The 12,784-nt window shown below is 39.5% G+C and overlaps 1 protein-coding gene across 2 annotated transcripts in view; it reads left to right on the forward strand.

Annotated features, from left to right (window-relative positions):
* tns3 (tensin 3) overlaps positions 1-12,784 on the forward strand; it is a 30,313-nt gene that overhangs the window by 3,875 nt on the left and 13,654 nt on the right. The window contains exons 2-12 of one of the 2 annotated variants that reach the window (XM_058066614.2): positions 3,984-4,154; positions 4,325-4,375; positions 5,202-5,324; positions 6,261-6,325; positions 7,098-7,181; positions 8,007-8,119; positions 8,356-8,416; positions 8,502-8,577; positions 8,658-8,787; positions 8,994-9,059; positions 10,284-10,385. In XM_058066614.2, the coding sequence (XP_057922597.2) occupies positions 3,984-4,154; positions 4,325-4,375; positions 5,202-5,324; positions 6,261-6,325; positions 7,098-7,181; positions 8,007-8,119; positions 8,356-8,416; positions 8,502-8,577; positions 8,658-8,787; positions 8,994-9,059; positions 10,284-10,385 (1,042 nt within the window). The remainder of the gene's footprint in view (positions 1-3,983; positions 4,155-4,324; positions 4,376-5,201; positions 5,325-6,260; positions 6,326-7,097; positions 7,182-8,006; positions 8,120-8,355; positions 8,417-8,501; positions 8,578-8,657; positions 8,788-8,993; positions 9,060-10,283; positions 10,386-12,784) is intronic. The other variant, XM_058066615.2, reaches the window with a different exon arrangement.

Consider the following 12,784-nt stretch of genomic DNA (forward strand, 5'->3'; position numbering starts at 1 on the left):
AGACCTGATAACTAGGGTTTTTTTTTTGGTGGTATTGCTAGAAACTTTGCATTGCCGCCATCCTAACTCTCACACAATCATGGGTGGCCATGGGCCATTTGAGCTCCTTTGGCACACTGCTTTTTCTACCTTTGTGAGTTCATTTTGTGTCTCATACCAGAACAAAAGCAAATTAAAGAGCAATTTTCTTTTAGTGCTTGCCGGGACAAGTTGTTCACCTCAACTTCAAAGATGAATGAGGGAAGGGTCTTGGATAAAGCTAAGGGCTTAGAGACGAATAACAAAATGGTGTGAAATGAGTAAATAGGCCACCAGTTGGAACACAGTACAATAACCCACATTTATCACGGTTAATTGGCTTCAGACTCGATAAGTGAAGGCTTGCGAAGTAGCATTCCTAATTTATAAATGGAATATTTTCATAGTTAGAGCATAAAAAACCTGTAGACAACCTTGTAAATACAGTACATGTTGGAAAATTATTAGAGTCCTCTAGAAATGAGCTAACACCATTCCTATAGTCACCTTTACACTCATATCACACAATATAGTAGACATAAACAGATTAAATAAGCCATTTAAGACATAAATCCTGCTTGTATGTGTTGCTATAAATGTGTTCTCTTGAATTGAGTAGTGGGACGGACAGGAAGTGACGCTGGGGTTCAGAGTTGAGCTTTAGTTTGACTTATGTCAAACTAATGTCTACAAAAGCAGCTTATGTCTACAAAAGCAGCTTGTGTTTTTATTAGGGATTATTGTGCCTGTTGTGAGATAATTCAAACCTACCATAAAGCCTGTTGCAGTGATCAAGTCTGGTGCTTCGACGTCACCAAACATTACAGTAACATTACTGACACCTAGTGTCTAGTGTTGAGTACTACACATTATCATATCTTTGATCATGTCTTGTGAATGCCTTATATTTGTTATTTTACTTCATTTAGCCATTTCTGTTAATTTAGGCAAAAAAAATTATACAATTTGCTTAAATATGCATATATTTACTTAGGGATTTTAAAATGTAATAAAATTAATCACAGTTTTCAAATTAATGTTTGTTTCTTTCGGCTTTTACAGAGTCGCCACAGCGGATCTTTAATAATGAATAATCACCGTGTGCAATTAAGTAGTATACCCATTTTTACTGTATTTCATGAACAGAAAGATAAATGACAGAACACAATTATAGTTGCAGCATTTGTATGTTGACAGCTCCAAATGAACATAAAATTTAAATCAAGCTAAAAGATACCACACAAAATACCGTTGCCTAACATGGGTCTCTTTATATCACGCTTTAACAGCACTATTGAGAGGATTGAATGGTTGCGTTCAAAGACACCAAGTAATATAATCCACATGTTTTGAGTCTGGGGCGTCCGTGAAAGTACATCGTGTCATCTGGTGACAGGGAGGAAGTGTGGTTCCATTGATGAGCAGATTAGAGATGCGTTTCTAGTTTCTAATAATAGGCCGTATACAACGAAACAGAGTGGTTTATTAATAGTTATATTTTTGAAAATATGGTAGCCATGGCTCAGGAGGTAGCATGCTGTTCAGAAATGTTATTGTAGATGGCTGGCTCTTGTTTGGAAAAATTTGGACACCCTAGTACTTCTTCTGTTGTTTTGCTACTTTACATCCAAACTAGCTTAGTAGTTAGCATCGTTCCTTGTCTCATCCTTCACACCCTTCCTTGATGTGTCACAGGGTTAGTGTTAGGATTCGTATGCCTATTCCTCGTCTTCCGGTGGCGGATTACAAACTTGTAGAAGCAGCTCTTTTGAAGGTCTTACTTTAGCTACACTACAACGCACTACATTACATTACATGTGTTACAACCGGTTGCAGCTTGTTGCTCTCAATTTTCTGTAATTTTTTTCTGAAGGTTGCGTCATCAACATGTGATCTTTTCAATCGTATATCGTTTATATGATGCATTCTTCATCTTCATCTTGTTTGAAACGTGACAACAAGACAACTTGACTTCTCCTTTGGGAAGTTGAGCTACATTCATGTTACAGCACAACTCTTTTCGAAAATAATCGAAAATAATAGATTTTCAAGTCAAGCTAATAAATGAATGTCTATCCCTAGTTTGTATGGTTACAAAAAAACTACTTGGAGATCTACAGTATATAATGTTGTGCATGGGTGGAACACATTTAATTCCGAGGATAGATCAAAATAAATGGTTTTACCCTCCAATTTCTTAGAAGACAATGAATATACACAACGTGCAATTTGGTGCTGACTGTTTAAGATTGTCTAGTTATGTCTGTTCTCACCCTTGTACTCTAGCTAAGTCATGTAGCATGCAATATTTACTCTTGCGTGAAGCATTTTTTTCCACTTTTGATTGGCACACCAAATAAACTTAAGACTTTCACAACACTAGGTCACACAGAGGTTAAGTGTTGGTTAGATTCCAATCTAATCTCTAGTTAGCAAAGCACTTTGACACATCCAAAACAGTACAAAGCCCACATTTCTCATCCCTGCCCTGGAGATACACGGATACTAAGTACTGGCCAACCTGTTCATTAATTTCCCATTAGTCAACAGTTTTTTTCTTGGGTGTCTCAAGGGAAAAAGACTAACCCCACCATTAGTTCCAACAATCCCTAAGGACCTCTTGGCCAGGCTTCGACACACACACCAAACACCCAGCTCTGTTTCCCCGAGTGATGACCTCTTCAGACACATGGCCTCTTTCATTCCGCTCGGAGGCTTGGTTTAAGCCTCGGCTGAAATGTTCCCACTTTATGACTCCCTCTCTGCCCCCCTTCAAAGTGCTGGGTTGATGCCTGCAGTCATTTCAGAATCAACTGTCAGACACATTCTTGACTGTCAATAGTTGAATCAAAGCTAAAAATCAGGGTCATTCCAGAACGATGATATCTTTTGGCATTCATTTGGGAAAACTGCTTGTTATTTGGATACAATCCCAATGATGTATCAAAAAAATCTTCCCGGCGCCAAGGGATTAATGACTTTATGTTAGTCATAAAGTTTAACGAAGATGTTGACAGCTGCTCTATGTCTTGAGTCATTTAGAAGTATTAGAATATATGAGTGAGACATTCTCGTCGGATTGTTTTACATCAATTTTCTGCATTTCTGCATTGATTATGTGGGATTAACCTTGAGAGCTACTGCTGTTCAGTGTGAAATATTTTGCAGTCTGAAGAAGAACAACATGATACACCATGATATGCCAACTAAACATCAGTTACACAAGTAGTACATGGTTAGTTGGTTAATGTTCTGCATTATACGTTGGTAGTGTATTGTCTGTTTTTAACTAACTATTGTGTTGCAATGTGTGTGTAGTTCTTGAGACACCAGGAGTATGAATTGTGTATGAAGTAGTGACACTCCGGGATTCATGGTTAATATGGTGTGCCTCCCAAAAACATGCATGTTCGGCTAATTGGAGACTCTAAATTGTTCATAGGTGTGAATGTGATGTGGTTCTTTTGTCAGAAGGTGCGCTGAGATTGACTGGCAAGCCAGTCCAGGGTGTACCCCACCTCTTGCCTGAAGGCAGCTGGGAAATACTTGAGCTCGCCTGTGACCCTTTTTTTTAAACAAATGGTCTAGAAAATGAATGAATGAGATCAGGAACTTCCTTACCATGGCATTAATAAAAACTGGAGGGATTTTATCCTATGTCGTTGTTAGCTAACTATCTTCCCAGTAGAGATAAGGGTTATAATCTCTCCAGACAAACATGATGATACATTGCTTATTCGTTTTACTAAACTGTCGACCGCTACTGTGCAAACAACACAGCCTCTACGACACAATCTGGTATTGAGGTCATTCTTGCAAAGATATCGGCGGGAAACTTGGGACACAATGACAAGAGCAGAGGACTTTGACCATCAAATATTTGCTCGAGCAAAGTCACCTGTCACAAGCGGCGATGGTGTGAAGCATGAAGGCCCCGATTCACTGGTATAGTTCCTCTCTTTCAGCAGGAGGGACCCAGATTCAACATGGAGGAGGGTTACGAGCTGGACTTGACTTATATCACTGAGCGCATCATTGCCGTGTCCTTCCCTCTGGGATGCCTGGAAGAGATCTATGCTCACAACCTGAAGGATGTTACTCGAATGCTGAAGTCCAAGCATGCCGACAATTACCTGGTCGGTGATGTACCACGTTGTGATGCTGTAGTCAGGTGTCAAAGTGCAGACAGCATTGATGTCATTGTTGCATGGATGTTGACTGAGTATTGACTTTTGGCATGTTCACCTATCTGCAACTTTATCTGTTACAAGAATCAATGCCAAATTGACTCTTTTGTTGTCCTCAGATTATCAACCTATCAGAGAAAAGGCAGGACCTGTCAAAAATGAATCCAAAGGTAATGTTGTGTTACTTCACAAATGTTACAGTATTTCACAGAGGTCACCCCCTGACTTTCAGCATAAATTTTAATTAAAGTATATCTTCTCAAGGGATGAATGTGGGGGAGTATTTCCCAGGTGGTTGGCTCAATTGTATGATACAAATGGATACAAACACTAAACAGCCCTCCCCCAACCTATACGGGTTGAAATGGTGATCAAAACCGACAGAAGTAGGTGGAACCTCCTCTTAAGGAGCGTGAATGGAAGCTAGTGGGGGTTAGCTGAGTTTAGCATTCTAGTGTGTCTGTCTATTTTCACCGCATTGTGTTTTACTGCGTTAATGTAACATTTTACTTTACCCGATGATGACGTGCAGGTTCTTAGTGAAAAAAATACGAGACGCACGTTTATTTTTGAACGCAGCTCGACATTGATGTAAACAGACATTCTCCACACCTCTGTAAAAATAAGATCACTGTTTGCCCCATGTCCGTCTAAACAAAATAAGCGTGTCATAAGAAAATATAATATAATATACATATGCAGTTGGATTTGCATTTGTGACTACATCTTCCTTAATCTTCCTTAATTTATCACATGCACGAGAGTTTGTTTATGATTTTGTTGCAATGTGTGCAGAGGCTGACATGCCATTAGAAAAGTCAGCCAAGCTACATCCATTTCTTAATTACTGGGCAAAATTATATGCAACCCTATGCTAGAGTGCTGCCAACACTGCGAAGCTGCGGTTCAATGATGGAAACATGAATTTCAACATCTAAGGTTATGAGCATTATATGAAACACATAAGATGGATTCACACTATGTTGTTGTTTTTAGACTCTGGATACAGGCTGGCCCGATCTGCACGCCCCACCTTTGGATAAGATCTGCACCATTTGTAAAGCCATGGAGAGCTGGCTCAATGCTGACCCGCTTCACGTGGTCGTTATACACTGCAGGGTGAGAAGTTATAGTGGATCATTTGTAAACAATTGCTGCTTGCAGCAACATATTATTGCTTGGGAAACATATCTATAAGTGATATTTAATGGATTGCATTTGTCATTTGTACCAAATAGCCATAGTCTTTCCTATGTCACAATACTGTTTAATGTTATGAGCACATTGTCCTTCTTGGCATGTGGTGACACGTCAAAGAAAAAAAAAACTAAAGCCAAAGAAAAAGCCTAACTTGTAGAGTGGCAGGGGGAATTTTTATATTTTATATTTAGAAAACCAACCCATGTAGATATGATAAGAAATTTAATCTATTGAAAGTTTAAGCAGCCTCCATTTTAAGCTTTGTGTTATACCTGTAGGTATAACATGCCATATTATTAATATGAACATTTTTCCTTATAATACACTTTTTTGCTATTTTTTTCATTTTAAATACATTTTTTATATCAAATGTATTCTCGTGAACCATTTGTATTGAAACTTTTTCCACAGCTTCATTTTTCTCCAGGTACTCCGGATTCCTCCAACATGCATGTTAGGTTATTCTCTAAATTGTCCATGAGTGTGAATGGTTTTTGTTCACATGTACCCTGCAACTGCCTGGCGAACAGTCCTGGGTGTACCCTACCTCTTGCCCTAAGTCAGGTGGGATAGACTGCAGCATACTCCTGCAAGAATCTGCCAAAGCCTATTAAAAAAGAGCTATGGGCCGCAGTTTGTTCCTGGGTCGCACTTTGGACACCCCTGGTTAAGATACTCACTAAGCTCAAATCACACAAAATCTTGTTTCCAAAAGGAAACAAAATGCTGCAAAAAATCTGAGGTCAAATGGCATTGCAGATTGTGTTTGACCTTGCAGGTTCTACTCCGGTAAAATAAAGTATTTAAAATGCCTTTTTAGTGTGATTAATCATCTGCTCTCATCCTGTTTCCTAGGGCGGCAAAGGTCGAATCGGTGTTGTCATTTCATCCTTTGTCCATTTCACCGATGTATCTGCCAGGTAAGCACTCGTGTATCAGTAAATGTCTACTGTGGGTTCTTGTCAGCGTTTGTCATTTGCCCACTCCCTGTCGGCAGCGAACAAACCACAACAATGTGCCGTGACTCATTGGGAGGACCACAATATATGTCTACTCCACCTTGTCTCATTTATTTACCCCTTGTAATTCAAGGTCAAGGTGATTCAAAGATGACAAACAGGGGGTATAGGGAGGCAAACCACACAATTTAAGCGATGATTCACCTCATATAGAGTTTCATGAATCAGTTTGAGAGGAGTGGTGACTGTAATAGCTGGCGGCCATAGTGTCACTTTCGTGAAATCTATTCAGACCCGCTCTGGAAAGGTGAAAGACAAAAGGCCTAAAAAAAGAGGGAAAAGAGGAAGAGATAGGAAAACAGTGGCTTTACAATGGAATAGATTTGCCCTTTTTGGGGTGGGGGGCACGAGGGCCTGGTTGAAAAGGCCCCCACTCTTGTTGGTTTTAGGGTTGCCTGAATGGCCGAGTTGTGCACACACTCCAGCCTCTGTGGCCTCTTCCCCGCCTCCCTGTTTACTTAAAGCTGCCATTCTCTTCCTCTCTACGGGAATCCCTTGTCTCTCCGCTTACTTTCACTCTTCTCTATTATGCATGTGTAGCTATGCATGTGTGTCTGTGCTGACCTTGTACAAGTCAGGGTTAACGAACTTTGATTACAAGTTTAACCTCTCTAACTTGAGTTATCATTGCTGGAAATGTTTAATAAATTGTCTTCTCTCTCTTCCTTTAAAGTGCTGATCAGGCACTGGACCGCTTCGCTATGAGGAAATACTACGACGACAAGGTGTCTGCTCTGATGACACCGTCACAGAAGCGGTAAAAACCAACATATGCACACTCCAGTATACAGTAATCCCTCGCCATGTTGTGCTTTGACCAGTGCTGTAAAAAATATATGCTATATGCGATATATGAGTATGACCTATTATTTATTAAAAAATACTTAAGTATAGTATTTAGATATATTTTGGGCTAAATTAAGCATTTTGAATCACAAAAAATGCTTAATTGACTTAGCTAAAATGACTTAGCTGAAATTAAAAGAAGCTAACAGTGTAGCTACTATAGTTATGATACTTGAAGCTAATGTAGCTGATAAATGGATGCTTATAAGCTAACACAACTAACATACAATAAAACATTAGCCATCTATTTGGCCATTTTGGACCAGTAAAAATATAAAACAAAACTTGTTAAAGGAGTCATACTGTAAGTTGAAACCTGTGTTAGTAAATCTTGCCGGTAGAGAAGCTAACACAATTAGCATAAGACGCTAACAAACAAAACTGTGTACTATATGTATACACAACTCTGATAATGAAGCTGTTAACAACATAAACAGCCATAAAGTGAAGGCGACATAACAAACACTAAGAAAAGATGCTGTACAGTACAGTACCTGAAGTAGTTATAGTACTTGTGGCTGACATTGCTTTTAAAGACAACTCATAAGCAATCTGACACAACTATAATATTTCGCTTAAGATGAGTCAATATTTTGCTACCACTTTTGCTTTTTTAGTACCAAAGTAGTCCATTTGGAAAGCTGCAGCAAATGTTGGAACACAATGAACACATCATTGCAATCAATCTTCGCAAACTTAACTATAAAACTTTGATTTATCTCTGCTGTATTATTAGGTATGTTTGGATCCTCAACAGTCTTCTAAGCGGATCCATGAAGATCAACACCTCACCTTTGTTCCTGCACTGCATCATCCTGCACGGAATACCCAACTTTGACTCCTCTGGAGGTTAAAAGTCATTTCTGTTTACCGCCACACACAGCTGTAGCTAGTCTTGACAAAACCACATCAGAGTACTGCACAAGTGGTATGCACACACACAGACACACACATAGCCCATGTGCATTTCATGCTGGTACCTGATTGTATAGACTTATCATAGACCAGTAAATGCATCATTTTTTGCATGTTCGTTACATGCATAACTTATCGTGAATACAAAATGTAAAAATCCTTCTTTCCAGTTTGCCGACCGTATGTCAGAGTCTACCAGGCAATGCAAGCAGTGTATTCATCCGGAATCTAGTAAGTAGTACCATCATTCTGTGTAATACTTATTTAGAGTTTGTAAGTACTATGAAAACTCACTTTTTAAACTTGTGGATGACAGTCACATTGGTCCAGGCCACAGGGGGCGGATTTGTGTCACCCTGGAGCCGGCCCAGCTTCTGAAAGGGGACATAATGGTAGGGAAAATACACATTGCACCGATGACATCAGTTTTTACTTTCAGCTTCTCTGTATTTTTGTTTTATTCTGTTTTTAGATTAAATGTTACCATAAGAGTGAGGTTTCTTCTGAGCGCGAAGTTATCTTCCAGCTGCAGTTCCACACAGGAGCGGTGCGGGGTTACAACTTGATGTTTGATAAAGAGGACATGGAGGCTGCCAACAAAGGTGAAAAAAACCCAGCAGAGTGCAGGTCTTGACTCGTTTGCAACAAGCCATCTGCTCCTCTTGCTACTTTTGAAGACGCATGGCAATTCAATTAAGTCTCCATGGCGCTTCGACAACAATAATCTGGTTTTCCAGAAGCCAATAACAAGAATGTTGTGTATCTTGTCAGTTTGTCATATTGCTTTTATTTTATGTCTGTATTTCAGATCACAGATTTCCAGATTATGGCAAAGTAGAGCTGATTTTCTCTGAGGGACCAGAGAAGATTCCAGGTAGTTTTCTCCGCTTCCTTTGCCCTTTTTCAGAAATTAAGTTTTGTACAATAAAACAAAAATAAAATCTAACTACTCACCCTGACAGACACGGAATGGAGAGGCAACAGGAAGGTGTTTACAGAGGGATATTGTCAGCATTTGGTATTTTTCGAGTAGCGCTGGGCTTAATGCAGAATACTTGAGCTTTGTAGTTGTACAGGCAACATAAATTGTGTTTAAAGGGGACCTTTTTCCACTCTTCTGACCTATAAATGTTGTTAGAATTTTGTATTATTGTGTTGAACTATGTCAATGTTTCAGATAATGATTTTTGGCATTTGGAAGTGAGCCCTTAAATAAGTTTGGGATAGTTATGAAGAGTCGGTTTCAGTTTTTTTAATGACGGCCCACTGAGACGTCACAGTAAGCCAGACTTCCTTATATGGGCGTTCCAGGGTACAAGCTGTAGGCTTGCCCTCTGCCGGCTTTGCTGTTTGTCGAACATTTCACCATGTTAGCAGGGAGCTAATTCTAATTGCGTCCAGGAAATATATGTTTAGGTTTGAACGTAAAGACGCAAACATTAGGCAGAAGTGGTTGGAGTTGCAGATTCCCGAAATGCAAGAGGAAAATATGTGAATGTTGTGAACATGGGCAAAGCTGGAATATCCACCAAACTGTTGCTGAAGCCTGATGCCTTTCCAACGTTAGTTAATCATGTTGAAAAGTCAGAAGCGCAAGCTTTAAGTAACAATTTATGAGTGCCCTAACTTGGTTTATTTTGTGTAAGTCAGCGGTTGTTTGTGTAGACTGTACTGACAAATGACACATCTGTCGTCATATCCAGTAGTACTTTCTCTTAATACTTAGCTGAGGCTGCACTTAAACTAAAGCACAATATTTTAGAACATGACATTGGTTCTTTCATGCAGTGCGTTAAATGACAAGATTTAGGCTCATGCAAGCCAGCGGGGTAACTATAAGCTGCAGCTACACATCTATGCAGAAGAACCAGGTTTTCTGGCTCAAATCAAATGGGAAATACACATTTCTCATAAGATAAATCCCAAAGACAAGGAAGTAGGATGTATGGATAAAAAATATGACCGCATTTGGATGACTTTTGCATTCATCCCCCATTGAGACATTTCAGAAGCTATTACAGTAAAGTATTTTGTGATGTTCCCCCGAGTTCGACTAAAAACCGCTCATTATAAACATTGATGTTTCTTTTGGGCCCAGGTGCTGACAGATGGCAGAACGGCGTGGATGTTACAGTGGACTACAACACTGTCGACCCGCTCATCCGCTGGGACTCCTACCAGAACATCTGTGATGCTGAAGGTACCGTACCGTTTGGTAGTGTCTGATTTGCTACGGGCAAGTCTGTGGTGAAGCTAATTCACGAGCCAGCTAGTATCGAGTCTGTGTATTATGGCTAGGTGCCAATATACCAGTAATGTAGTTCAATCGCCGTAACAATGTTAATAATAATAACAGCAATGCTGTAAAATGAGTGTTTTTGGTGCTTTTTGGAGACTTTTTCAGACGATGGTGGGAAAACAAAAATGAGCAGAAATGATCGTCTTTGGATTGTGTTGTTGTACACGAGCGCTTAGTTCTCAGGGAGTTTCTATTTTGTTGTTCCATCAAATGAATGGGCATGCAGTAACCATCATCCTCCCTCCCTAGCGTCTTTCCTGCACATACCCGCAGTCAGAGACGCCATTGCCAGTGGTGTCCTCACTGTGGTCGGCGCTCTCCACACAACCGCGCGATTCGCAACAGCCTCCCAGAATAGACCCACTCACATGCAGAGCCACCCATTCCCATGATTCACTAAGATGTTTTCATGAAAGTTTAGTTTGTTGAAAATGAGCTATTCTGCTTTTACGTCGTTCAAAATAGCTTTCACATAAACATTTAAGATTCAATGAAAAGAGCAATCACTCAAGCAAAGATGTGAACAAAGCTGCAATTTTTCTCTCTCCGCTTGATTTCGAAGCATTCATGTGGGATATTTACAACCCGTGCTTTCTCATGTAAACACTACATCCGAGCGGGCCTTTGTGGGAATTCTACATCTTCTTCTCACAAGCCCAGTAGATGCAGCAAACGCGTCTCCCCCTTAAGCTGGTCGAGTTGAGGAAGCCTAAAAAACGTTTGCCGCAAAAGTGCTAAGATGGTGTGTGTTGGGAGGGGAAAAACTCATTTACTTCAATGGATTTTCTTTTGCCAATCAGTCTCAATGGTGTGTGTTTATCCCTATGTGTGAATTAAGACTGGGATTTAAAAGCAGCCCAGAAGTGGGTGTTTACTGACAAACCACCGTCTTTGTAGAGAGCAGCTGTAAACGTTTTGAAGTTGGTTATTAAAGGACAAACACTGAACAGGTGCATTTTTCCCCCTCTTATCGCTCACTGGATAACCATGCAGAATGTTACTATTTAAAAACATCAGTCTGACATTCATTTGAATGTTGGTGCCAAGTATTCATTCTTTTTTGTATACTGGTTGTCTTCATTAGGGTCAGGTGAGCTGGAGCTGGAGCCAGCTGCTCTACTTGGGTTACATTTTGTCAAAAACATGAAGCTTTTCCCTTGACAAATGTGTGTATTGTCAGATATTTATAGTTACTATGTATTTAAATGGAATGGAATGGCCTTTATTATTGTCATTATACAAGATGTACAACGAGATTGGAGAGCTTCTCCTTTCAGTGCAATAGTCAAGTTAAAAAAAGTATATAAAAGTAGAGTAAAAAAGACTTTAATTTAACAAGATATATACACGATATATACAAGATATCCAAAATATACACATAGTATTGCACAGGAGCATATGCAGGAGCAGACATATTGCAGATATATTAATTTTTGTGCAATGATAAATGGTTCATAGTGTAAATAATGACTGGTGTATACAGATGAGTGAAGTCACATATGAGTGTATTGTATTGGGTTGTTAAATAAATAAATATGATTGAGGTAGTAACAGAGGCAGTGATGGAAATATTGCACTAAGTAGTTGACATTTGAACCATACTGTCATCATTTAATCACTAATTAACTATTTTAAGCTGTGCTGTAATTAGTCAACCAATTTTGGTTGGATTTAAAGTGAGGTTTCACTGTAGTTGCTGCTTTGTGAAGATATTTTCTAAGTGGGTAGAAGAAACATCATCATTATAATTTTGAGTAACGGTTTTGGCACTCAGGATGTGGGAAATGTAAGAATTTCGGACTGAAGAAATGAGGGTTTTTTGGAATCGCGTAGTTGCACTTGACCAGATCTCCTCCAATTTGAGTGCTGGGTCACTATAAAATATCAATGGTGGATAATTCCAATGTCATGAAGGTCACCAACAAAGAGTTATGTTGTTAGTTGCTGTAGTTCACTGAGGGTCTGTGTCCCATCCAGGTTTGCTTAAAGCCAGTGCATATCTTTAAGGTAAATCATGATTACAGAAGCCTATAATTGAGTTTTGGTCACATCTGTTTCTGGTTGATATTGTACGCCAAGATGGCAGGAATGTGATTTAATGACACACAGGAGTGAAGAGAAAACAAGTAGGCTGCCACTTCTTGCAGCAGAAGGCAATTGCTTTAATTAAAAAGTTTTTCTGCAGAGCGAACAGTCTGGAGCTGCAAGGAATGTTGTTTTCATTCTCTCTTCCTTTCTGGGCCGCCTTGTTTCTTTCTTTCTTTCTTTCTTTCTTTCTTTCTTTCTTTCTTTCTTTCTTT

The sequence above is a fragment of the Doryrhamphus excisus genome, linkage group LG6, assembly GCF_037039965.1.
Source record: "Doryrhamphus excisus strain RoL-2023G ecotype Guam linkage group LG6, RoL_Dexc_Guam_v1.1, whole genome shotgun sequence".
NCBI lineage: Eukaryota > Metazoa > Chordata > Actinopteri > Syngnathiformes > Syngnathidae > Doryrhamphus > Doryrhamphus excisus.